The sequence below is a fragment of the Pleurodeles waltl genome, chromosome 4_2, assembly GCF_031143425.1.
Source record: "Pleurodeles waltl isolate 20211129_DDA chromosome 4_2, aPleWal1.hap1.20221129, whole genome shotgun sequence".
In the NCBI taxonomy this organism is placed as follows: domain Eukaryota; kingdom Metazoa; phylum Chordata; class Amphibia; order Caudata; family Salamandridae; genus Pleurodeles; species Pleurodeles waltl.
In genome coordinates, this window is record NC_090443.1 from 281,207,286 (window position 1) to 281,235,183 (window position 27,898).

At 45.0% G+C, this 27,898-nt stretch overlaps 1 protein-coding gene across 1 annotated transcript in view; it reads left to right on the forward strand.

The window, feature by feature from the left end:
• Positions 1–27,898, forward strand: part of DDX47 (DEAD-box helicase 47) — a 117,689-nt gene that overhangs the window by 60,963 nt on the left and 28,828 nt on the right. The window contains exons 7-9 of the mRNA XM_069231119.1: positions 9,292–9,408; positions 9,613–9,759; positions 12,182–12,319. Coding sequence (XP_069087220.1) covers positions 9,292–9,408; positions 9,613–9,759; positions 12,182–12,319 — 402 coding nt within the window. The remainder of the gene's footprint in view (positions 1–9,291; positions 9,409–9,612; positions 9,760–12,181; positions 12,320–27,898) is intronic.

Genomic DNA, 27,898 nt, shown 5'->3' on the forward strand with positions numbered 1-27,898 from the left:
TATGCTTTTCCAGCAAGTCCAGTGATGCTGAATGTGATCAAGTGCAGGCAAGAAGAGGTCACAATGGACTTCAAATACATGGTTCTCAGACCTCCTTGAGATATTCCAGGGACAGTACATCACACTCCCAGCACACCAAGACCTGCTAATGATGCTAGAGAGGCAGGTATGACACCCCCAACCAAACGCCCTCAGTCTAGCAGAATGACTACTGAGGATGTAGAATTTGGTCTCCTCAGTTTATCAATGAGAGCAGTGAAGATTCTAAAAGAGGCAAGGCAAGCAACAAGACAATACTGCAGCAACAAGTGGAAGAGATTTCAGCAATGGTGCAACAAGCCAGAATGAGCACAGAGACTTGGACACAGGACGCTACGATCATTAGATACATGACACACCTACTGGAACAAGCATGTCTCCTATGCCTCTATCAAGGTTCACCTAGCAGCCACTGTAGCAACCACAGGAAATACTAGGGAGAATGTTCTTCACCACACCAGTGATAAAACTCTTCCTGGAGAGAGCAAAGAAGATGGCACCACCAAGGAGCTTGCCCATTACATGAATTTAGTACTCACACAACTAATGGCATCACCCCTCAAACCAATGCAGAATGCACAACTCAGATTCCTAATGTCAAGACTGAATTCCTCATCACTATCACTTCAGTGAGGAGAGTCAGTGAAGTAGAAGCGTACACCTCCCAGGAACCATATCTGCAGATACATACAGACAAAGTATTAATGAGGACAAAATCAAGGTTCATACCAAAAGTAGTACTGAAATTCCATGTTAACCAAACTATCCACTTACCAGCCTTTTTTCAGCCTAAAACACAGGCAGATAGGATGGCCCACCCACTAGACATCCAAAGGGCAATTATGTAATATGTGGGAAGAACAAAATCGATTAGGAAAGGAGATCAGCTTTTTGTGTCTTTTGCACCCGCAAGAAGGGGATCCCTGGTCACCAAAAGAATTCTTTCGAGATGGATAATGCAAACAATACAGTATTGTCACAAGTGAGGGGGAACAACGCTTGGAGCCAAACCACATGCACATTCAACAACCAAGAAGGGAGCAACTCTCCTTCCTATTCAGCATAGCACTAGAAGATATTTGAGCAGCTGCTAGAGTATCATCAGTGGTTCATACCTTCCCAAGACATTACTGCGTGTGCATTCAGATCAACAGTGAGGCAGAAGTGGGACAGAGTGCTGAAATGTTTGTAAAAACACATTGTAAAGGACCCAGCGTACCCACAAGGAGGAAATATTGCTTTATAATCGGAGCACAGCATGTGAATCTAGAAAAGATTCACACTGCAAAACGAAATGGTTACTTACTGGTAGGAGTAGTTTTGCAGCTTGAAGATTTTTGTGGATTCACATGCGACCCACCCACCTCTACCAGTAAAGGTGTATTTTTCAAACTCAACACAAGAGAACACAGACAAGCATAAAGAAGACCAAGGTACCACGTGACAAAAAGATTTTGACTTTGTCAAATTATTTCCAGGGCAAATGTCTGATTTCACTTTAGGAGGGCTTTAAGCCCATATGGTTAACACCCATGAAAACAAGCATTTTCATTGCAACGGGTCTCGCATTAGCTCGAGCTAGACGCTATTAGCGTTGTAAAGAAAAAAAAACGCAGCACGATCGCACTATGTAAAATGCAGCGCGATTGCGCTGTGTGAAAAATAAACCGATAAAGTAGTCCGGACGCCATGCTGAAAACATCGAGCCTCGTATGGTTTTAGTAGTTTACCGGTGGGCTAAACACCGGAAAAGGCATGATATATGCATGCCTTTCACAAATGAAAGCAAGCGGATTTTAAAAGGCAAGCCCACGCACCATTGTAAGTGACTGACATGACATGGGCGTGGTTTGAAGCCCAAAGAGAGATTACAGAATGGGACGGAGTGCTTTGCGCTCACCAATAATTAAGACACAAGATTACAAGGAGACTATTCCGGACCCAACCACTAGATGGCGGAATAATGCACAGCATGTGAAACTAGAAATTTCTTCAAGCTGCAGAACTACTCTAAAAGTAAACATTTCTTTCTAACTGTTATTCTGCTGTGAATTTGACCATCGCCTCCACTGCTTTATGCACCCCTCAGGGTCACATAATAATCCACTTAAGTGAACAAAAAAAAAGAACTGCTTCTAAGGTAAATATCAGCGCTGTCTACCCACAGCTGGGTCCAGGTTCTCTCAGCACTCACTAGGAGATCACCCCCGCTGAAGTTTGGCTTGTGACCATAGAGTTGAAGTCTTCAATAAGACTATGTTCGATGGCATCTGTCGCTGTAGATACGCATGTTCTGCAATAGCTCGCCATCTGGTGTTGGGCCGGAGTGTTACAAGTTGTTTTTCTTCGAAGAAGTCTTTCGAGTCACGGGACCGAGTGACTCCTCCTTTTGTCTCCATTGCGCATGGGCGTCGACTCCATCCTCGATTGTTTTTTTTCCGCCATCGGGTTCGGACGTGTTCCTGTCGCTCCGAGTTTCGGAACAGAAAAAATAGTTAATTTCGGAAGATTTTCGTCGGTATTGTTGCGTTCGGGATCGGCATACTTACATTCAACACCGCATCGAAGATCGAAGAGCTCCGGTGCCCTTCGGGGTAATTTTTCGATCCTCCGTCGGGGCCTGGTCGGCCCGACCGCGTGCTGAAGAACGCCGATGGAACGGACCCCGTTCCGTTTCTGCCCCAAATGCCACAATAAATACCCCTACACAGACCAACACTTGGTCTGCAACCTGTGCCTGTCACCTGAGCACAGCGAAGACACCTGCGAGGCCTGTCGTGCGTTCCGGTCCCGAAAAACACTCCGAGACCGTCGAGCCAGAAGACTTCAAATGGCGTCCGCACCGACAGCCCGACGGGAGTTCGAGGAACAGGAAGAGGAAGGTACCTTCTCGATCCAAGACTCAGACTCCGAAGGATTCGACGATACACAAACCGTGAGTAAGACGTCGAAAACCACACAAAGAAACATTTACAAGGCCCAGGGGACGCCACTGCCACCAGGCCATGGCTCAACCCATAAAATCGGTGACCGACCGTCGGCACCGAAAAAGGCCCAAACAGTGCCGAGATCGTCCGACTCCGGTCGAGACACCGGCACGCAGCCTTCTCGGGACCGAGAAAGTGCTGGAGACAAGCCTCGACACCGAGATGCCGGTGTGGACACGGCTCGACGCCGAGACAGCAGCACCGAAACAGATCGACGCCGAGAGGTTTCGGCCCCGAAAAAGAAAAAAGTCACCTCGGAGCCGAAAAAACATGCAGACAAAGTTTCGACGCCGAAACAAACTGCAAGCGACCCAGCCTCAGGCTCTTATACAGAAGAGCACTCGCTAACCTCCCAAATGCAGAAGCATAGGTTTGAGGAAGAGCTACAAGCAACTGATGCGGACCATACGCAAAAGCGTATCTTCATTCAGCAGGGGACAGGAAAAATAAGCACCCTTCCCCCCATTAGGAGAAAGAGAAGGTTGGAGTTCCACACGGAACAAGCACCACAACCAAAAGTGGTGAAAAGAGTTACACCACCACCCTCTCCTCCGCCCGTGATTAACGTTTCACCAGCACAAACGCCATCACACTCCCCAGCTCACACCACCATGAGCCAGGGTGACCAAGACCAGGACGCATGGGACCTATACGACGCCCCAGTGTCAGATAACAGCCCAGAGGCATACCCTACAAAACCATCTCCACCAGAAGACAGCACCGCGTACTCTCAGGTGGTGGCTAGAGCAGCACAATTTCACAACGTAAGCCTCTACTCAGAACAGGTCGAGGATGATTTCTTGTTCAACACACTCTCCTCCACCCACAGCTCCTACCAAAGCCTGCCTATGCTCCCTGGTATGCTCCGGCACGCAAAAGACATATTTAAGGACCCGGTCAAAAGTAGGGCAATCACACCAAGGGTGGAAAAAAAGTATAAGCCGCCTCCTACAGACCCGGCTTTCATCACAACACAGCTGCCACCAGACTCTGTTGTTGTAGGAGCAGCTAGGAAAAGGGCCAACTCTCACACATCTGGAGATGCACCACCCCCAGATAAAGAAAGCCGCAAGTTTGATGCAGCTGGTAAAAGAGTCGCAGCACAAGCTGCAAACCAGTGGCGCATCGCGAACTCCCAGGCACTACTTGCGCGCTATGACAGAGCCCACTGGGACGAGATGCAACATCTCATTGAACATCTGCCCAAAGACTTCCAAAATAGGGCAAAACAAGTGGTTGAGGAGGGACAGGCCATCTCCAACAACCAGATCCGCTCCTCCATGGACGCTGCAGATACAGCTGCACGGACAATTAATACATCTGTAACTATCAGAAGGCATGCATGGCTCCGAACGTCTGGATTTAAACCAGAGATTCAACAAGCAGTTCTCAATATGCCTTTTAATGAAAAAGAACTGTTCGGTCCAGAAGTGGACACAGCGATTGAGAAACTCAAAAAAGATACGGACACTGCCAAAGCCATGGGCGCACTCTACTCCCCGCAGAGCAGAGGGAATTACAGCTCATCCCGTAAAACGCCCTTTCGAGGGGGGTTTCGGGGTCAAAGCACACAAGCCAGCACCTCACAAGCCACACCGTCCAGTTACCAAGGACAGTATAGAGGAGGTTTTCGGGGACAATATAGAGGAGGGCAATTCCCTAGAAATAGAGGAAGATTCCAAAGCCCCAAAACACCTACTACTAAACAGTGACTCACATGTCACTCACCCCCTCCACACAACACCAGTGGGGGGGACGAATAGGTCATTATTACAGAGCATGGGAGAAAATCACTACAGACACTTGGGTTCTAGCAATTATCCAACATGGTTACTGCATAGAATTTCTACAGTTCCCTCCAAACATACCACCAAAAGCACAAAATTTAACAACACACCATTCCAATCTCCTAGAGATAGAAGTGCAGGCACTATTGCAAAAGAATGCAATCGAATTAGTGCCAGACACACAAATAAACACAGGAGTTTACTCACTGTACTTTCTGATACCAAAGAAGGACAAAACACTGAGACCAATCCTAGACCTCAGAGTAGTCAACACTTTCATCAAATCAGACCACTTCCACATGGTCACACTACAAGAAGTATTGCCATTGCTAAAGCTGCACGACTACATGGCAACTTTAGACCTCAAGGATGCTTATTTCCATATACCAATTCACCCATCGCACAGGAAATACCTAAGGTTTGTATTCAAAGGAATACATTACCAATTCAAGGTACTGCCTTTCGGATTAACAACCGCACCAAGAGTCTTTACCAAATGTCTAGCGGTAGTCGCTGCACACATCAGAAGGCAGCAAATACATGTGTTCCCATATCTAGACGACTGGCTAATCAAGGCCCATTCGTTAATAGAGTGCTCAAATCACACAAATCATATCATACAAACCCTCTTCAAACTAGGGTTCACCGTCAATTTCACAAAATCCAAAATTCGGCCACGCAAGGTACAACAATACCTGGGAGCCATAATAGACACATCAAAAGGAGTAGCCACTCCAAGTCCACAAAGAATTCAAAATTTCAACACCATCATACAACGCATGTATCCAACACAAAAGATACAAGCAAAGATGGTATTACAACTCCTAGGCATGATGTCATCATGCATAGCCATTGTCCCAAACGCAAGACTGCACATGAGGCCCTTACAACAATGCCTAGCATCACAGTGGTCTCAAGCACAGGGTCACCTTCTAGATCTGGTGTTAATAGACCGCCAAACTTACCTCTCGCTTCTGTGGTGGAACAACATAAATTTAAACAAGGGGCGGCCTTTCCAAGACCCAGTGCCACAATACGTAATAACAACAGATGCTTCCATGACAGGGTGGGGAGCACACCTCGATCAACACAGCATACAAGGACAATGGAACGTACATCAAACAAAACTGCATATCAATCACCTAGAACTTCTTGCAGTTTTTCAAGCACTAAAAGCTTTCCAACCAATAATAGTTCACAAATACATTCTCGTCAAAACAGACAACATGACAACAATGTATTATCTAAACAAGCAGGGAGGGACGCACTCCACGCAGTTAAGCATGTTAGCACAAAAAATTTGGCATTGGGCAATTCACAACCAAATTCGCCTAATTGCACAGTTTATACCAGGGATACAAAATCAACTCGCAGACAATCTCTCTCGAGATCACCAACAGGTCCACGAATGGGAAATTCACCCCCAAATACTGAACACTTATTTCAAACTCTGGGGAACACCTCAGATAGACTTGTTTGCGACAAGGGAGAACGCAAAATGCCAAAACTTCGCATCCAGATACCCACACAAACAATCCCAAGGCAATGCCCTATGGATGAACTGGTCAGGGATATTTGCTTACGCTTTTCCTCCTCTCCCTCTCCTTCCTTACCTGGTAAACAAACTCAGTCAAAGCAAACTCAAACTCATATTGATAGCACCAACTTGGGCAAGGCAACCCTGGTACACAACGCTGCTAGACCTATCAGTGGTACCCTGCATCAAATTGCCCAACAGGCCAGATCTGTTGACACAGCACAACCAAAGGATCAGACACCCAGATCCAGCATCGCTGAATCTAGCAATCTGGCTCCTGAAATCCTAGAATTCGGGCACTTACAACTTACCCAAGAATGTATGGAAGTCATAAAACAAGCAAGAAGGCCATCCACCAGGCACTGCTATGCAAGTAAATGGAAGAGGTTTGTTTGCTACTGCCATATTAATCAAATACAACCATTACACACAACTCCAGAACATGTAGTGGGTTACTTGCTTCACTTACAAAAAGCTAACCTAGCTTTCTCTTCCATTAAGATTCACCTTGCAGCAATATCTGCATACCTGCAGACTACCTATTCAACTTCCCTATATAAAATACCAGTCATTAAAGCATTCATGGAGGGCCTTAGGAGAATTATACCACCAAGAACACTACCTGTTCCTTCATGGAACCTAAATGTTGTCCTAACTAGACTTATGGGTCCACCTTTTGAACCCATGCACTCCTGCGACATACAATTCCTAACCTGGAAGGTGGCATTTCTCATCGCCATTACTTCCCTGAGAAGAGTAAGCGAGATTCAGGCGTTTACTATACAGGAACCTTTTATACAACTACACAAAAATAAAGTCGTCCTAAGGACCAATCCTAAATTTTTGCCAAAGGTTATTTCACCGTTCCATCTAAATCAAACAGTGGAACTTCCGGTGTTCTTTCCACAGCCAGATACCGTAGCTGAAAGGGCACTACATACATTAGATGTCAAAAGAGCATTAATGTATTACATTGACAGAACAAAGAACATCAGAAAGACTAAACAACTCTTTATTGCATTTCAAAAACCTCATGCAGGAAACCCAATTTCAAAACAAGGTATAGCCAGATGGATAGTTAAATGCATCCAAATCTGCTACCTTAAAGCTAAACGACAGCTGCCCATTACACCAAGGGCACACTCAACCAGAAAGAAAGGTGCTACCATGGCCTTTCTAGGAAACATCCCAATGCAAGAAATATGTAAGGCAGCCACATGGTCTACGCCTCACACATTCACCAAGCACTACTGTGTAGACGTGTTATCCGCACAACAAGCCACAGTAGGTCAAGCTGTATTAAGGACATTATTTCAGACTACTTCCACTCCTACAGGCTGATCCACCGCTTTTGGGGAAATAACTGCTTACTAGTCTATTGCAGAACATGCGTATCTACAGCGACAGATGCCATCGAACTGAAAATGTCACTTACCCAGTGTACATCTGTTCGTGGCATCAGTCGCAGTAGATTCGCATGTGCCCACCCGCCTCCCCGGGAGCCTGTAGCAGTTTGGAAGTTACCTTCAATTATTTATATATGTATCATCTCAACCTTAAATAAGTGCATACTTAGTCACTCCATTGCATGGGCACTATTACTACAATTCAACTCCTACCTCACCCTCTGCGGGGAAAAACAATCGAGGATGGAGTCGACGCCCATGCGCAATGGAGACAAAAGGAGGAGTCACTCGGTCCCGTGACTCGAAAGACTTCTTCGAAGAAAAACAACTTGTAACACTCCGGCCCAACACCAGATGGCGAGCTATTGCAGAACATGCGAATCTACTGCGACTGATGCCACGAACAGATGTACACTGGGTAAGTGACATTTTCATTTCATCTGCCCACAATGGACAAGCATGCTTCTTTTTTTAGGGGTTTGAGCAGTAGAAACTCAACAGGTTTACATCAGGATATTTAGAACAGATCTGATTAGTTATTTTTGTATTCCATCTGATGATTGAATGAGGCGCAATCTCAAATGATAAAAAATGGGTGATTTAGGGAAATAAAGTAAGAATTATTAAAGTAATATTTTTGGAAGTTTCTCTCTACTTTGCCTAGAGTTCAGTTCACAGCAATGGGGAGACAGGCGAGAGTATTGGTGATAGCCCTTTCCAAACGCCCCTACAGAGTTGAAATGAAGGAAGGTCTGACTTGTCTGCAGTACTCCTAAGGGACAAGCATGAGTGAATGTACCGCAACACTAGCTCAACTGTCTGTGCAATGACAAGAATTTTATTGGGGTCTACAATACAATTATTGGTTTTTTAACCCAGGAGGCTGTGGTTGTAATTTGCATTTCAATGGGCTGGAGAAGCAGCTTAATTTGGTCCATGAATGGTTTGTCCCAAGGGAACAGTCGACTGGAAATGTTATGTTTTTAGTAATTCAGCTTGCTGATCGGTCTACCTTACAGTCACTATGAGAGGATTGAATTAAGGCAGAGAGCTTGTTGGTGTTACAGCCTCTTTTCATTGGAGAGGCAGTCAGTGCTTTATAGTGTCTTTGATCTGGGTGTATTTACACTTGAGGAATAGCCTTATACAACTGTTGGCAGTCCCCTATGTATACTGTTTGTGCTATGTAATTTCAACCTATCACAATCTTTAGCATGTTGTTGAATTGTCCAGCATACACTTGAAGGCACACTCATTCATGTGCCATTCCACTAAAATCCCCCATATCATCACTAATGTCTTCTTTGCCAGTGATCATACTCCAAACAATGTAGGGTATGACTGAGAAGCCTCATTGTTAGAAGAACACAGCTGACTGGCCTCCATACTCACTGCCCTGTAGAAATAATGCTAATTGTGTGCAGTATTGACGTAAGTGAAGCAGTGCATACAGAATGATACTTCCACGGTTACACCATTTGTCCCTTTTCTCCCTAAGATTCTGAAGCCCTCTAATCTGATCTTGTTCATCACAGGTGCAAAAACTTCAGCGCGCAGCTCTAAAGGATCCAGTAAAGTGTGCTGTGTCCTCGAAGTACCAAACAGTGGAGAAGCTTCAACAGTATTACCTTTTCATTCCCTCCAAATTTAAGGTGAGATCTTCTTCTTTTAACTTATCCACGGCTCCCCCCAAAAAATGTCTCCTCTTGTTTGAAGTTCTTCTCACTACTCGCCTTAATCCCAACCTATACCAAGGCGGCAAATTTAGGTTCCATCCTTATTGGCCCAAAAATAAACTTCAACAGTAGATGTGACTACCGCCTTCTTCTTTTCTCTTTCTATGCTTACACCACCAGGACAGTTACTTGGTATACATCCTCAATGAGCTGGCTGGAAACTCCTTCATGATCTTCTGCAGCACCTGCAACAACACCCAGAGGACCGCATTGGTGGTGAGAAACTTGGGATTCACCGCTATCCCGCTACATGGGCAAATGAGCCAGGTACAAATAAATTTGGGGTTCAGGAGCCTGAGGGATTGTTGACTGGCTACATGTGCAGCATAGACAGTTGTTTATAAAAACTAGGTATGTACAAATTGGATCATCCTTATAAAGGAGTAGTTCCCAACCTGTGATCCAGGGACCCCTGGGGGTCCGTGAAACCTCCTCAGGTGGTCTGTGACTGCTTAGAAAAGTAACTATTGTTAACAGATTAATAAAGTGTATATACACTCAATGTACAATTGGCCATTTTAAAATGTACTGTAAATGTCAAGGAGTTTGAAATCGGAGGCTAAATGTTAAAATCGTATCCTCAGATTGATTTCTGGGAGCAGTTCAGGTCAATCAAACAGAATATATTATCAACAATGTACGGCTTCAATTGAATTTAGAAAAACTCTGACCTTCCTATATTTATTTTTTTATTTGTTTGCAAATTAAATAAAATGTATTATCATTTGTATATGTGTTTGATGGAATGCTTGTTTCTGTATTTTTGTGTATTGTTTTGTAGTTCAAATTATCATTGTTTAGGCCTGGATCCCTGTCTTCCAGTAATGACTCAGGGGGGTCCCTGGGTTCAAGTAATGATAAAAAGTTGGTAACCACTGCTCTAAAGGACTGAATGGAGTTATTTCAGTTTATTAAAGTTACATCTAACGGTATGCAATATAATGTAAAACAATACCAGATCCACCAATTAACTGTGGAAGAATGATGAACGATGATAGTTTAGTAGAGTAAAGGACTGTGAGTTTGTTAATCCAGGCAGATAGGATGTGGAGGCAATGCCTGCCTAAGTTACAGACGGATGTGGTTGTGCTATCAGTGTGGTCAGGAGGACTGGAAAAATAATGGCGCCCTGCAGCATGGGCTAAGATCCAGGGGACTTTAAAGTGCCATCCCAAGCAATGTAACATTGCTTTACCAGAAAACTCGCCATCAAAAAAATAAAATCATTAGTTGGTGGGACTGAAACAGTAGTTCACATCTTTTGTGTATCCTCCTCCTGACCTACATGCTATTTTGGCGACTGAGAGGCCCATGTATACAAACTGGTGAGTGTACCCCATCTTAAGCTGAATGTGAGGGTTTTGAAAAAGTTGCCACCATCTGTATAATTGCACATGCTCAAGACTACTGATGTTGGAATAGATTCCCTGAACATCATGTCTCTGCTCTTTCTGTCTTGCTCTTGGCTGTTTTGAGATGAGGGGCCCTGCCCTCCCAGTGGTTTTCTTTGTCATGTTGCATAGCTCTAGTACTGCATGCTACTTGCGCTGAGGACCAGCGGTGGTTCCTCCCGTAAGACGGAGGAGTGTCGCACCACTGTGCAAAAAATAAAAAGATAATATCACAGTGTTATTATTATTTTATTTTTTCAGTGCAAGCCAGCACCATAAGTGCGCTTAACGCTTTGGCTGGCAGTCTTGGGCTGGCCAAACAGACATGCACACTTAGCATTTCTCCACTGGGCTGTATTGCACAGCTGGGTTGAGAAACATGCAGCTGTTGTCACTCCCTATCTGAGCGCCAAAGCGGGCTGCTCAGACTAATCACAATGCTGCAGTCATGCTGGTGTCAGCAGCGTTGTGATTGGCTTAGGCAAGTCTAGAAGACTTTGTGCTTCTGGGCTGCCAGGAAAAGAAAACTGAGGAGAGGCGGCAGCCGTTCACAGGTATGTGAACTTGTATTTTATTTTTATTTTTTAATCGAGCCACCTCCACCTGCCCTACCACTACTTTTACAAAGCGGCCCCCACTACTGAGGACACTAGCAGGGGGTGATTTGTGTTTTGATTTGTTGTGAGGTCCCACTATTGGAGTCTGTCCCATGGTTCGCACCAAAAGTAGCTACACTCTAACCACTTAAGTTACTGCAAATTAAGCCACAATCTGTAGTTATGAGGTAGTTGCTAAGCTAAGGTTCCAAGAGGTTATCATAGCTTTTCTTTGGTGATCCTAAATATACTCCATACGAGGACGAGCCTAACAAGTTCACATGCTTCTGCACCTATGATGAGCGATGTAATGAGCAGGATCCCCAACAAATCCAAGGATATGATTGGTGTATCACCGACAGAGACAGGGCTATTAGTGAAGTATTGAGGCATGAGCTCCCAAGAATTCAGCAGAGGTGTTGGGGCACCAACTGAAATTTTCCAGTGCGTACTCAGTGTACTGGTTACCCTTCATATTTCGTTATGATCCACATCTTGTAAAGTACCATAACTAGTAGTTTTCTGTGTTTGTTTAAAAATCCATTTCTGAGTTAATGTACCATTGATCAAATCACCAGTATACAACTCTATGGAGCTCCTTTTGCAGCTCAGTTTATGAAGTCTGTTCCCACACTTTGATTTTTCGCAGCCCCACAGTTAGCATCTCATCCTTAAACTCTAACATATCTCCCTCTTTCTCAGAATAAACGCCTTGGAGCACTCAATAAATTCAAGGCCAAGACGAGATCCATCCTTTTGGCAACAGATGTGGCGAGTCGAGGGCTGGATATTCCCCATGTGGACGTGGTCATCAACTTCGACATTCCAACACACTCCAAGGTGAGTATGGCACCACAAAAATGTTCAGAGCCACGCAGTTCTTATCACAGCCACAGAAGCACTCTTCTCAGAACCAGACAAGCAGTCACAAATACTCTACAAGCGCACTCCCACTCGAGCGCTCTTACGTAGCTATAGCTATTCGCACACATGAAACCACAAAGATGGTGCCACTGGAACACTGTTGCAGAGAACCACAAAGGCTTTCACACACCTTACATGATGCTCCAATAACTGTGGGTATCCTTGCTCATTCATATAGCAACGATGTTATACTCAGGTCCGACAGTAAGGGGAGAGCCTTGTGCTACATCCCTCTTACTCCCTGTGGTTAACCCTAGGGCTTATTGAGTCACAGAAGCAAGGAAGACAACATGTTGCTAACACAAATGGAGGTACAGGGAAAGGCTGGTGGTGCAAGTAAAGACTGTAGAAAGCCAAGATTTCCTTAGTGCATAAACCACTCTGACCTGCAGTAGGGACATCGGACAGTAAAGACCGACTTAGGACTCATTGAGAAGTTGAGCTTTCTGTACTGTGAGCTTAGCAGCCAAAACATCGCCATGAGTACATTAAAATGCTGAGTAATGTATGCTGTGAGGCGCAACCGGAGGATAATCGGAAAGAAGAATTTCTGACAGACTTATATTTGCAGATTCCTCATGTTTTTAATATTTCCCCATGCATCAGAATGGATCATAAACATTTTCAGGAGTACCACTGAGCGCCACTTGGATGGTACTGTGTGGCTCTACACTGACTGTTCCTCTCCATAAATGATGTGCGGAGCCTATATAGGTGCCACTCTCTAGCGCTGACATCTTCCTTTCATTTCGCACTACTAGATGTGGATTTAGAACTACTTCTCGTCTCTTTAAAACACTTTACGGAAATTTGACCACCCAAAACTACAGGTTTCAAGACTTTTAAGGACTATCACAAACAAATGTCTCACAGATCCTTATCAGTTTTGCCTGGGGTTGAGCCATATCTTTGAGGTCTGCAGTGACTGCATGTCGATGAACAGAAGACCATACAAGACCGCAAGGTGAAACTGTTGACAAGCACCGTAACACTCTTTGATAAGACTGGTGCAAGTCATTCCTAGTCCCGAAGTTACAGGAATGAGTCCTGAGGTAGGTCGTTGTCGCATTCCAAGTATTCGGGCAGGTCGAAGAAAGACTGGCTGGCCCCTTACCGTCACTCACATTCCCCTAAGAAGGCCCTACAGCGTCGCTCCATGCCAAACCTTTGAGCCCCAGTGCTGATTCCAACTGAAGACGAGGTGCCCATTGTGCTCTCTAACTCCTAGACAGTGCTGCTACAACCTTGACCGATGCCACAATTAACTTCTGTGAAAGTTCTGCCTCTTCAACTTGCCTTACCACCTCTATAAGGAAGACCACATACATTGAATTGGTACAGACTCAGACAACAACTATAATGCAGATGATGAGAAAGGGCTGCCATACCAAGAAAAAAGTTGGTTTGATGGCCTTCAAGAAGCCAGTGCTCTTGACATTTCTCCAGAGTCCCAGCTCCTCTCAACCCTGACCCTGCCACTAAGGAGAGAGCTTCTTACACAGTGGTCATGTGTAGGGCAGCCAAGGTCCTTTACCTGTAGCTCTCCACCTTAGAGGTTAAAATTATTGTCTTGATGGAAGAACTCCAGTTGATGCAAAAAAAAAAATCTGTGGAGCCCATCCTCCCCTTCATAGAGGTTGTAGGAAGCTGGGTTTTGGTTGCAATACTCAGCCACTTTTTGCCTGGTTTTTAGATGCAACTTTGACTGAAGTGCACTGGGTTCCTTCTAACCAGGCCCCCAGTGCCAGTGTTTCTCCCCCAAAACAAGACCCGTGGTCACATGATCCCCAAGTGACCATGCCCTTCAGCATCTCTAAGTCCTAGTAAATGGTACCTGGGGCATGGGTACTGAGGAGGGCCCCTCAGAGCTGCAGCACAACTTGTGACACTCGGAGGGACCCAGCACCAACCTTATGCAGATTGCCTTTCAGGCTGCGTGACAAGGTGCTCTGAAAATTGAAACACTACATGGCACACACTTGTGTGCCATGTCCCCTAAAACACTGTTTGTAATATCTGTAAGTCACCCCTACAGCTGGCCTTCAGTTCTACGCAGGGTGCATTATATTACAAGTGAGGGCATATATGCATGAACAAATACACCCCTACTATGTCTGACGATTCTTAGACATAGTAAGTATGCAGGGAAGCCATTTTAAATACATGTGCTGGACACTGGTCAATAAGAGTTCTCCAGCTACATAATGGCTTCTCTGAACGTAGGGATGTTTGGTATTAAACATCTTGTATTAATAAACCCTCACTGATTCCAGTGATGGATTTATTAATTAATGCACCTCGGAGGTGCCCCCTAAAAAACCTGCCAACTGCTGGTGAGCTCACTGACTGGTTCTGGCCAGCCTGCTACCAGTATATGAGAATCTGACCTCCCAGGGTGAGAGCCTCCACTCTTGAGAGGTCAGAAACACAAGCCTGTCTGGGCTGTGGTCTTACACACCCCTCCCCACAGGATGACCTGCATTCCAAGACAGGAGCTTTAAAGAAACCCACTGCCCTAGGTATGCAGATTTGACCTTCCTCCGAGGGAGATGCCAATGCCCCCCTGGGCCCCCTCCCGCTTCACCCACCAGGCCAGGGCCTACTGGACAGGCAGGAAAGTTAGCTGTGCAGGGGATGTCACACTTCCAGACTGTGAACACCCCTAGAGGCTGCTGGGACTGATGACCTCCTGCATCTTGCTGGTCAAGCACACCAGGTGGTATATGTGGACTCTGCAGTGGGATCTGAAGTTTCAGTGGGCCCAACTTCAAGGTTACCCCTCTGACCACTTACAGATTTTGAAGGAGACTCCTAAAGATATGCACTGGTGGTTATTGGACTGAGATTGAGTCAGCAAGCCCTTCTTATACCCCTGTCCTGGAGCTGACAGTGGTGACCGATGTGTCACTTCTGGGTTGGGTCGGCCACCAGGGTGATGTGGATCCCTGACAGGGGCCCAATTTCATCTCAACCTTATGGAGCTCCGGACCACCCACCTAGGCTTTGAAAGCCTTCCTTCCTTCCATCAAGGGCTCCTATGATTGAGCATCTGTCCTCTGATCAGGCTGCCCCTCCGGGAGGACCTGCAGTCGCAGCAAGAGGGCAGAGTTCTGCACCCAGGCCTTGGCAATCGCCACATTCATGCATGGCGATTGAGTGGCAACAGCAGAACATCTTTAACTTCCCTCTGGTGGTATTTGATGTCATTTTAGCAGCCAGACATGCCTATCGTTTTGACAAATTTGTGGTTTATTGTGGCAAAAAGCCTCAAGGCACACGCAGAGATATGTCTGTGTTCAGCATGTTGAAGATTGGATATACTTGAGCAAATACCCCTGAAGAAGGGTTATTGAACACAAAATACATTGGGTTTGTGACATAAATATTATGAAGATTTGTGAACCGTAACGTGACTATTGAAACCATTGATGAGGAAAATCAATGAAATAAGCAATGATGTCTGAAAAACAATGAAGGGAACAAAGAAATAAGAAAATTGTGTATTGAATAAGGGTAAATCTTATAGATTAAATTGTTAAAATTGAGATGACATGAATATGAACCTGACAGACGCAGTAACGTGCAACAGGTAGCTGGGCATTGGAGGCCAGCACTCGGTTTGTTCATTGGAATCTTGCAAAAAGTAGAACATTGCATGACACCTGATTGCACATAGGTTTAAAAACATAATTAACTGAGAACAGCAAAGTGCTAAATAATGAGAGTGCGCAGACAAAAGCAAGCATTGGTTGTTGTGGCACATGCCATATTGACCGCTAAAAGCCAAGTTATCTGATGTTCTTTTTGGTTTGTCTCTTGTACAACAAGGCTTTGTTTGGGCACAGTTAAAAGCTATCTTTCTGCCGTTTTATGATTGCTAGCCCAGATCCTATTGTTTATATCACTAGTGATGTGCTTATGAAAGGCCTAAAGGATTTGTTCCCCCCCTCGCCTTTTCTCATGTCACAGTGGGACGTTAACTTAGTGTTCACATGTATGATGTGTGCTCCCTTTGAGCCCCTTCACAGCTGTCCTCTGCTGATTCTCACCTCAGGATGGTGTTCTTTGTCACCATCTCCTCGCCTTGATCAAAGAGTGAGCTTCAGGCTCTGTCTTAACCCACCATACACCACCTTCATCCCAATCAAACTGGTTGTGCGAATTTGAGCATCCTTCTTGGCAAAAGCTGTAGCACAGTTCAGTTTTAGTCGAACCATCACCTTGCCGGCATTCTATGCTCCGCCTTACCCCTACAAGGAGGAGGAGAGACTCCATGGCTTGGACCCTATAAGAACACTGAGCTTTCCATTGCTCATACCAGATAACTCAGGGTAGCCACTCAACTCTTTATAACGTTTGCTGGAGCTTTAAAATAAAGGGCTGTACAGATTACCATCTGCCGCTGGATCGTATTTTACGTCAAGAACTTCTACGCATTATCCAAAAAACAGCCTCCAGAAGGACTGCAAACTCATTTCACCTAGATCAAGGCTGCTACCATTATATTGGCACGCAGAGTTTCTGTTCTGAATATCTGCCATGCAGTTACTTGGGCGTCACCTCTTAATTTGTTTTTTTTTTAAATAAACTCTATGAACAGCCAGATTCGCCAAGAGGGTTAATTAATTCGCTCAGTCCTACAGAACATTTTGGTTTGAGCCATATTCACAGACCCCATCCCTATAGGTAATGACCTGATATCTATCTGGAAGGTGAGGCATGTGCAGATTGAAGTCTGTATGAGAAGAACAAGTTACTTATCTTCAATAATGCTCTTAATTGTAGTGAATCTATCAAACCACAGATTTCTCACTGACCCTCTGATCCTCCCCTTTCTGTGAATTGGGCTCTCTTCATTAATAAGATCCCACATCTAGTAATCTGCACACTGGGCACAACCAATTTTGTTCTTGGGGCTCTGCTTTTGGGGGGCATGGACAGCTTCGAAAGGAGCTGCCATCCGCACACAGGAGTGGCACCTTTATAGTCCCCGCACATCATTTCCAGACCACAACAGTCTCTGTGCAGAGCCGCACAGTGCCACATACCAGTATGCAGAGGTACTGCTGAAAAACTTTCTGGATCCCTGAGGAAATATTCAAAAGATGAGAATTCTACAGTTAGTCTTTACCATAAATATAAATAATTTGTTGTTCTTGTTTCTCTCAGAATGTAGAGAGCAACGTGTGGGTCATGGCATCTGATAATGAGTGGCGGCGACTTATACCCAAGATCCAGCTCCATATCAGAAATTGTATGAATGAATATTGTGAGGCTAATGCTGTCAATTCTGCACAGTGACCTAAGCCAGGAAGTGATGTCTTTTGTAGGGCAATTGGTTATCTTAAAAGCTTGTATGCTCATTAGCGAACCTAATGTCTGTTGTTAGTAGAATATTGCAAGATGAGCTTTACAAGAAGCTTTCTTAAAACATAAGCCAAATGTAGTACTGTGGTGTTTTTATAGTCCAAGCTGGGCTCCTTTTGTTCTACAGCTTCAGTCTGAAGCCACAGATGTTTGCAGACCAAACCCTGTCGAAGAGGTTTCAGATGAATGAAACATATATCTCAAAAAGGAGACTGATGCCAAGTTTCCAAAATGGTGTCTGAAACCAGAAATGGATCTATACTTGTACAGAGAGGTACGGATTCCATACTGAGTGCCCCCTGTGTCAGCAATAATAGTAGTAGACTAGCCTCAAGACTGGAATTAACAGATATCTTTGTTTCCTGATTATAGAACCTCAACTGCGAGAGGTTTGCAGGTAACATCCTTTGAGTTCGTAATAGCATTTTGAGTTAGGCGAAATAATTCTAGGTTAGCAAAATAGCAACATTGTGTTAAGCTGACAACTGTCAGAAAAACACATGCTCTGCATATGTTTTTTTGGAGGTCATCTAATTTAAACAGTCAGTGATGATTGTTTCCTGAACAGATTTTTTTTTTTTTTTTTACATGATAGTATTCAAGCTGATAAAGGATTGGTATTTCATTGTGGATACAAAGGCATGGATATGATACTGTGTGACTGTCAAGTGAAAGCGAGGCTGCCAGTGGGTTTCATCCAGTGCCTTTTTAATATAAAAAACGATTCTACACACTGCGGTTGGGATGTTCCAGTAGTCCTGTAGCTCTTGTGCCTCGGGCTATACGGGTTGTTGAAGACCCTCTCCTTTCAAAGGGGAACAATAAAGTACCAACATTAGACATCTGTAGTAATGGCCTGGGCCCAGGGGACGTTGGTTGCTCAACTGTGGTGATAAACAAAGGCAAATGTACATTAGAACTCATGTCTTGGAACATTGCTGGGTTGGCAAAGAAATTAGATGATAGCGAATGGGCCTTTTTTTTATTAAGGATATAGATATTTGTCTCTTTCAGGAAACTTGGGTAGAGGATGCTACTATTATAGATGGATTTCTTTCATTCAGTGTTCCTGCTATACCTTCAGAGAAGGGGTTGGGCTGGGCGAAAGGTGGGTTGTTAATACTTGTAAACAAGAACCTGCAGTGTGACTACAAGCTTTTGGAAATTGATTCTGTAGATATAAAAGCTAAGTGCATTATGTTCAAAAGAACCTTATCAATTGTCATTGTTAATGTCTATATATACGATCGGTCTAGTGCAGCTCTGAGTCTCACACCTTGGCCATTTTGTCCGAATTTGTAGAAAGCCTTCACCCCTCGACTATTTTAATTGTAGCTGGAGATTTTAATTGTACCTTTGAACCTTCCACCCTTATTAGTGACTTAACTGACGAAGAGGATGAGCTGTGGGGGATCCCGCAACTATCTACTACTCGGCCCTGCAAAAAATCTCGGGTGGCCATACAATTAGCTACTCTATGTTTAAAACACGGCCTTAGGGCCTGCAATGGTAGGACGCCATCTGATATGAACATTGCACCAACATTTGAAAGGGGCAAGTCCACAAGCCCTATTGATTATTTCTTAGTTGATGTTAGGTTGTGGCCCCACTTGTAAGACATGAAAGTAGTAGTGAGAAGCGATAGCAATCACTTCCCCTTGCTTCTTACCTTCTCCGGAGAAATGTTCAGGAGAACACTCAATAATCATTTTACAACAATCCCGCCACCATGCTGGAATAATAAATTCACTAAGATTACTTGGCCAAAAGTGATGTCCAACCCACATCATATTAGAGCAATATACCAAATCTTTTTAAATAGCTTGGCCGAGTACGAAGACCAGACTGTGGGGAATATTCAGATTCTTAAAATACATGATAGTATGTCCATTCAGCTACAGGGGTTCTTTTACCAAGCAAGGCGGTCAAAGCCATGTGAAGGAAAAGGGGCACGTAAGGGATGGTTCGATGAGAGGTGTTCAAAGGCTAAGTCTGGGCTAAAAGCACTAGTAATGTCTGGTTCCCAGGGGGAGATCAAACAAGCTAGGTCTCTATGTAAAGAAACCTTGTCCAATGCAAAAAAGCGGTGGGAGGATTCCTTGTGGCAGGAATTATTAAATGCCTCTAGAGAGAAGAATAACAAGCGTTTTTGGGAACTTCTGTCTAAAAGAGAAAATGGAGGTAGGAGTTGCCCCAGCAACCACATACAACCAGAAAGCTGGGTAGAACATTTTTCCACTCTTTATGCCTTACCAGAGGGCTCAACGGACACTAATGCAGTCTACTCCTCATCTATGCTATTGGATTTGAACCCCAGTACGCCCCTCCAAGTGGGGGCCCAGTGTATCCCTAAGGGTCATCTCATTTTTAAAGTAGAAGAAACCCTTGAGGATATAAACAGTCTGAAACTTGGCAAAGCACCCTGACCAGACAAACTTCCTGGAGATCTTTATAGATCGGAACCAAATATCTGGTCCTGGTATATCAATGCTATCTCAAATAGTATAGCTGCAGGGGGACAAATCCCGGGTACATGGAAGGGGGCTGAAATCATACCCATCTATAAAAAAAGGAAATGCTAACCTTCCAGCCAACTAAAGGCCAATTAGCCTTATAGACAACATGCAAAAGATTTTCGCCAAACAAATTCTACAGAGGCTAACTAGCTGGGTTGAGCAGCACCAAATTCTTTCCCAACTACAGGCAGGGTTCCGTGCTAAAACCAGCACGGTAGACCAGGTCTTTCGATTGGCTATATTGTATTGGAAATATGTTCTTATCGCCAAGCAGCGTCTATATGTAGTATTTATAGACCTGCGATCTGCTTTTAATCTGGTCCCAAGAGTTAAACTGTGGGAAGTGCTGGGCAGATTGGGAGTTCCAGAGGACTTATTACTCCTGCTAAAACGATTACATGAAAACACTTATGCCCAAGTGAGGTGGGGTGAACAAGGCGAACTGACAGAACAGATCCCAATTAGTAGAGGAGTCCGCCAAGGTTGTGTGCTAGCCCCCTTATTATTCACTTTATTTATCAATGAAGTAGTGAAGGCTGTGTCCACATACCAGAATGACGCTCCCTCCTTGAATACACAAAAAATCCCTATCCTGCTTTTCGCGGACGATTCGCTCCTCATTTCCAAGACACCGATGGGGTTGCAAGTCCTTGTTGATCGGTTCAATTGATTTTGTAGCGATCACGGTTTGGAGGTTAACATTAATAAAACAAAACTAATGGTGTTTTCCAAAGGGCCTAGTAAAAGATGTTCCATTTAAATCGATGGTGTTCTCTTGAAGGAAGTTAGCTCTATAGACTATCTGGGAGTCAGGCTAACTAGTAAACTATCATGGGAAGAGCAGATCACAAAAAGCGCAGGGTTGTTACAACACAGAGCCTCATCCATACTGCGCTTCTATCAAGGTTCCTTTGCAAAAGCTGTTTCCACAGCATTAAAGATTTATATAGCCAAGGCACAAGGTGCAGCCCTGTATGGAGCGGAAGTATGGGATTTCTCCAACTGCAATAAGATCTCAGTGGGGGAAAACAACTTTGCGAGGGCCTTGATTGCGTGTCCACGCTCTACACCCCTGCTTCCAATATTTTTGGATCTGGGGTTAAGTCGAGAAGCAGAACTAGTTATTTTAAGACCCCTCCTGTATTGGATCAGGCTATGGATTACCCCTGAACTAGATACATATAAGACCGCATTACTTGACCTATTAAAATGTCAAAATACCAATACTCTCCCTTGGATTTGTCATGTGTCCCATTGGTTCCGCGTTTTGGGTTTGGGCGATTATTGGGAAAATCCCCGCAAACTAGAGAGACGGCATAAAAATGTTTTAAAGTTAACTTATTGGTCCTATGTTAACCTGTAAATCTCACGGTCGTTTAACCAATTCTTTTATTGATCTTAAATGGACTCCAAAGTTTGAATCCTATTTGGACATCATACCGGATCTGCACGGCAAAAGCCTGTATGCAAGGTTTCGTTTCGGCTCTTTGCCCCTGCTGTCATTGATTCATAGGTGGGGGCTGATCAGTCTTCCTGATATATGCCCTGCTTGTGGCAATACCTCTGAAACCATTGAACACTTTATGTTCTTCTGTCCCGCCTATGCGAATCCGCAATCAAAATGGATCCGCAACACTTGTAGGGCTATGGGATTTAAGAACTGTTCCTTGGCTCTACGGGTGTTAAAAAGTCACAATTCAGTCGATGTAATTCTTCCAGTGAGCAAGTATTTAGCGACAGCCTGGCGCATACGCTGCCATCTCCAAAAAGCAACCTAAGGTTATTATCCTTGTTCGATGGCATCTGTCGCTGTAGATACACATGTTGTGCATAGCCCGCCATCTGGTGTTGGGTCGGAGTGTTACAAGTTGTTTTTCTTCGAAGAAGTCTTTCGAGTCACGGGACCGAGGGACTCCTCCTCTTTGTCTCCATTGCGCATGGGCGTCGACTCCATCTTCGATTGTTTTCTTTCCGCCATCTGGTTCGGACGTGTTCCTTTCGCTCCGGGTTTCGGAACGGAAAGTTAGCTCCAAATCAGAAAAATACGTCGGTATTGTTGCGTTCGGGATCGGGTTAGATAGCATCGACATCGCATCGATACGATAACCTCTCCGTTGCCCTTTGGGGTAGTTTTCGATCCCCCGTCAGGGCCTGGTCGGCCTGACCGCGTGTGACATCGACGCTGATGGAACGGACCCCGTTCCGTTTCTGTCCTAAATGCCACAACAAATACCCATATACAGACCAACATTCGGTCTGTAACCTGTGCCTGTCGCCCGAGCACAGGGAAGAAACTTGTGAGGCCTGTCGTGCGTTCCGGTCCCGAAAAACGCTCCGTGACCGCCGAGCCAGAAGACTGCAAATGGCGTCCACGCCGACAGGACACCGAGATTTCGAGGAACAAGAAGAAGTAGAAGCCTTCTCGATCCATGAATCGGACTCGGACGAATTCGACGACCATGAAACAGTGAGTAAGACGTCGAAGATAGCACATAAGAAAACTAACAAGGCCCAGGGGACGCCACTGCCGTCAGGCCATGGCTCAACCCATAAACTCGGTGACCGACCATCGGCACGAAGAAGGCCGAAATAGTGCCGAGATCGTCCGACTCGGGTCGAGACACAGGCACCCAGCCATCTCGGGACCGAGATAGTGCTGCTGGCAAAGATAGACGCCGAGATAGCGGAGCCGAAGGTGCTCGACGCAGAGACAGCGGCACCGAGGAGGATCGACGCCGAGAGGGGCCGACTCCGAAAAAGAGGAAAGTCGCCTCGGAGCCGAAAAAAGAGCGTGGACGTGGTTTCGGTGCCAAAACGACCCGCAACCGAGCCAACTACCGGTTCCTATTCAGAGGAACAATCACTGTCCTCTCAGATGCGAAAGCATAGATTCGAAGAGGAATTACAATCCACTGAGGTGCACCACACTCAAAAAAGGATTTTTATACAGAGTGGAACAGGGAAAATAAGCACCCTTCCCCCTATTAGGAGGAAGAGGAGACTGGAGTTCCAACAAGAACAAACACCACAAACAAAACTGGTGAAGAAGGTAACTCCGCCACCCTCTCCTCCACCTGTGGCTCCCATTTCACCAGCACAGACTCCTTCACATTCACCGGCTCACACCACCTTAAGCCAAGGTGACCAGGACCAAGATGCTTGGGACTTATACGACGCCCCAGTGTCGGACAACAGTCCTGAGGCGTATCCTACAAAGCCCTCACCACCAGAGGACAGCACAGCATATTCACAAGTGGTGGCTAGAGCAGCAGAGTTCCACAACGTGTCTCTACACTCGGTGCCTGTCGAAGATGACTTCCTCTTCAACACCCTCTCTTCCACACATAGCACCTACCAAAGCCTGCCTATGCTCCCAGGAATGCTAAGGCACGCAAAGGACATATTCAAAGAGCCTGTCAAAAGTAGGGCAATAACACCGAGGGTGGAAAAAAAATATAAAGCACCTCCCACAGACCCAGCTTTCATCACCTCACAACTACCACCAGATTCGGTTGTGGTAGAGGCGGCTCGCAAGAGAGCAAACTCCCACACATCGGGCGATGCACCACCCCCAGATAAGGAGAGCCGAAAGTTCGATGCAGCCGGTAAAAGGGTCGCAGTACAGGCTGCAAACCAGTGGCGCATCGCAAACTCTCAAGTGCTCCTAGCGCGATATGACAGAGCCCACTGGGATGAGATGCAACACCTCATTGAGCATCTACCCACAGAACTACAAAAGAGGGCGAAACAAGTGGTTGAGGAGGGCCAAAACATCTCCAATAACCAGATACGCTCCTCTATGGACGCAGCGGACACAGCAGCAAGAACGGTTAACACGGCAGTAACCATCCGAAGGCACGCGTGGCTACGAACATCTGGTTTTAAACCAGAGATACAGCAGGCGGTGCTCAATATGCCGTTCAATGAGCAACAATTGTTCGGACCTGAAGTGGACACGGCAATTGAGAAGCTAAAAAAGGACACTGACACTGCAAAAGCCATGGGCGCGCTCTACTCCCCGCAGAGCAGAGGCACTTTCAACACCTTCCGCAAGACAACCTTTAGAGGGGGGTTTCTGGGTCAATCCACACAACCCAGTACCTCAGTCAACCCCGTCCACCTACCAGGGACAGTACCAAAGGGGAGGCTTTCGGGGCCAATACAGAGGGGGACAATTCCGTAGAAGCAGGGGAAAATTTCAAGGCCCCAAAACACTTACAAACAAACAGTGACTCACACGTCACTCATCCCCTCCACACAACACCAGTGGGGGGAAGAATAAGTCAGTATTACCAAGAGTGGGAGAACATAACAACAGACACTTGGGTCTTAGCAATTATCCAACATGGTTATTGCATAGAATTTCTACAAATCCCTCCAAACATACCACCAAAGGCACAAAATATATCAAAACAACATTCGGACCTTCTAGAAATAGAAGTTCAAGCATTACTGCAAAAGAACGCAATAGAACTGGTACCAGATACACAAACAAATACAGGGGTTTACTCACTGTACTTTCTAATACCAAAGAAGGACAAAACACTGAGACCAATCCTAGACCTCAGAACACTAAACACATACATCAAATCAGAACACTTTCACATGGTCACGCTACAGGAAGTGTTACCATTGCTAAAGCAACAAGATTACATGACAACCTTAGATCTCAAAGACGCGTATTTCCACATACCAATACATCCGTCGCACAGGAAATACCTAAGGTTCGTATTCAAAGGAATACATTACCAATTCAAAGTATTGCCCTTCGGTTTAACAACTGCACCAAGAGTCTTCACAAAGTGCCTAGCAGTAGTGGCTGCACACATCAGAAGGCAGCAAATACATGTATTCCCGTATCTAGACGACTGGCTAATCAAGACCGACTCACTGACAAGGTGCTCACACAACACAGATCAGGTCATACAAACCCTCTACAAACTCGGTTTCACCATCAACTATGCGAAATCACACATTCTGCCGTGCAAGGTACAACAATACCTAGGAGCGACAATAGATACAACAAAGGGAATAGCCACTCCAAGTCCACAAAGGGTTCAAAATTTCCAAAAGATTATACAACGCATGTATCCAACACAAAGAATACAGGCGAAGATCATATTACAACTCCTAGGCATGATGTCCTCATGCATAGCCATTGTCCCACACGCAAGGTTGCACATGCGGCCCTCACAACAGTGCCTAGCATCACAATGGTCACAAGCACAGGGTCAGCTTCTAGATCTGGTGTTGATAGACCGCCTAACATACCTCTCGCTTCTATGGTGGAACAATATAAATTTAAACAAAGGGCGGCCTTTCCAAGACCCGGTGCCACAATACGTGATAACAACAGATGCTTCCATGACAGGGTGGGGAGCACACCTCAATCAACACAGCATACAAGGACAATGGGACGTACATCAAAGAAAGCTGCATATAAATCACCTCGAACTACTGGCAGTTTTCCAAGCATTAAAAGCTTTTCAACTCACAAATACATTCTTGTCAAAACAGACAACATGACAACAATGTATTATCTAAACAAACAGGGGGGGACACACTCGACACAGCTGTGCCTTCTGGCACAAAAAATATGGCAATGGGCAATTCACAACCACATTCGCCTAATAGCACAGTTTATTCCAGGGATCCAGAATCAACTTGCAGACAATCTCTCTCGAGATCACCAAACAGGTCCACGAGTGGGAAATTCACCCCCAAATTCTAAACACTTACTTCAAACGTTGGGGAACACCTCAAATAGACTTATTTGCAACAAAGGAGAACGCAAAATGCCAAAACTTCACATCCAGATACCCACACAGGCAGTCTCAAGGCAATGCCCCATGGATGAACTGGTCAGGGATATTTGCGTACGCTTTTCCCCCTCCCCCTCTCCCTCTCCTTCCATATCTAGTAAACAAATTGAGTCAAAACAAACTCAAACTCATACTGATAGCACCAACGTGGGCAAGGCAACCATGGTACACAACACTGCTAGACCGATCAGTAGTACCCCACGTCAAGTTGCCCAACAGGCCAGATCTGTTAACACAACACAAACAACAGATCAGGCATCCAAACCCAGCATCGCTGAATCTAGCAATCTGGCTCCTGAAATCCTAGAATTCGGACACTTAAACCTCACACAAGAATGTATGGAAGTCATAAAGCAAGCCAGAAGACCATCCACTAGACACTGCTATGCAAGCAAATGGAAAAGGTTTGTTTGCTACTGCCATCATAATCAAATTCAACCATTACACGCATCTCCAAAAGATGTAGTGGGTTACTTACTACACTTAAAAAAATCGAACTTGACATTCTCTTCCATTAAAATACACCTAGCAGCAATATCTGCATACCTGCAGATTACCCATTCAACTTCACTATTTAGGATACCTGTCATTAAAGCGTTTATGGAAGGCCTCAAAAGAATTATACCACCAAGGACACCACCCGTTCCTTCATGGAACCTCAACATCGTCTTAACAAGACTCATGGGTCCACCCTTTGAACCTATGCACTCTTGCGAAATACAATTCCTAACATGGAAAGTTGCATTTCTCATCGCCATCACATCTCTAAGAAGAGTAAGTGAAATTCAGGCGTTTACAATACAAGAACCTTTTATCCAACTACACAAAAATAAAGTAGTCCTAAGGACCAATCCTAAATTTTTGCCAAAGGTTATTTCACCGTTCCACCTAAATCAAACGGTAGAGCTACCAGTGTTCTTCCCACAGCCAGATTCCATAGCTGAAAGGGCACTACATACATTAGACGTCAAAAGAGCACTAATGTACTACATCGACAGAACTAAAAACATCAGAAAAACTAAACAACTGTGTATTGCATTTCAAAAACCTCACGCAGGAAACCCAATATCGAAACAGGGTATAGCCAGATGGATAGTTAAGTGCATCCAAATCTGCTACCTTAAAGCAAAAAGACAACTGCCCATTACACCAAGGGCACACTCAACCAGAAAGAAAGGCGCTACCATGGCCTTCCTAGGGAATATTCCAATGCACGAAATATGTAAGGCAGCCACATGGTCTACGCCTCACACATTTACCAAGCACTACTGTGTAGACGTGCTATCAGCACAACAAGCCACAGTAGGTCAAGCCGTACTAAGAACCTTATTTCAGACTACTTCCACTCCTACAGGCTGAGCCACCGCTTTTGGGGAGATAACTGCTTACTAGTCTATGCACAACATGTGTATCTACAGCGACAGATGCCATCGAACTGAAAATGTCACTTACCCAGTGTACATCTGTTCGTGGCATCAGTCGCTGAAGATTCACATGTGCCCACCCACCTCCCTAGGAGCCTGTAGCCGTTTGGAAGTTAGCTTCAACTTTGTACATTTGTAAATATATTAAATCTTAGATAGGTACATACTTATTCACTTCATTGCATGGGCACTATTACTAACAAACAACTCCTACCTCACCCTCTGCGGGGAAAACAATCGAAGATGGAGTCGACGCCCATGCGCAATGGAGACAAAGAGGAGGAGTCCCTCGGTCCCGTGACTCGAAAGACTTCTTCGAAGAAAAACAACTTGTAACACTCCGACCCAACACCAGATGGCGGGCTA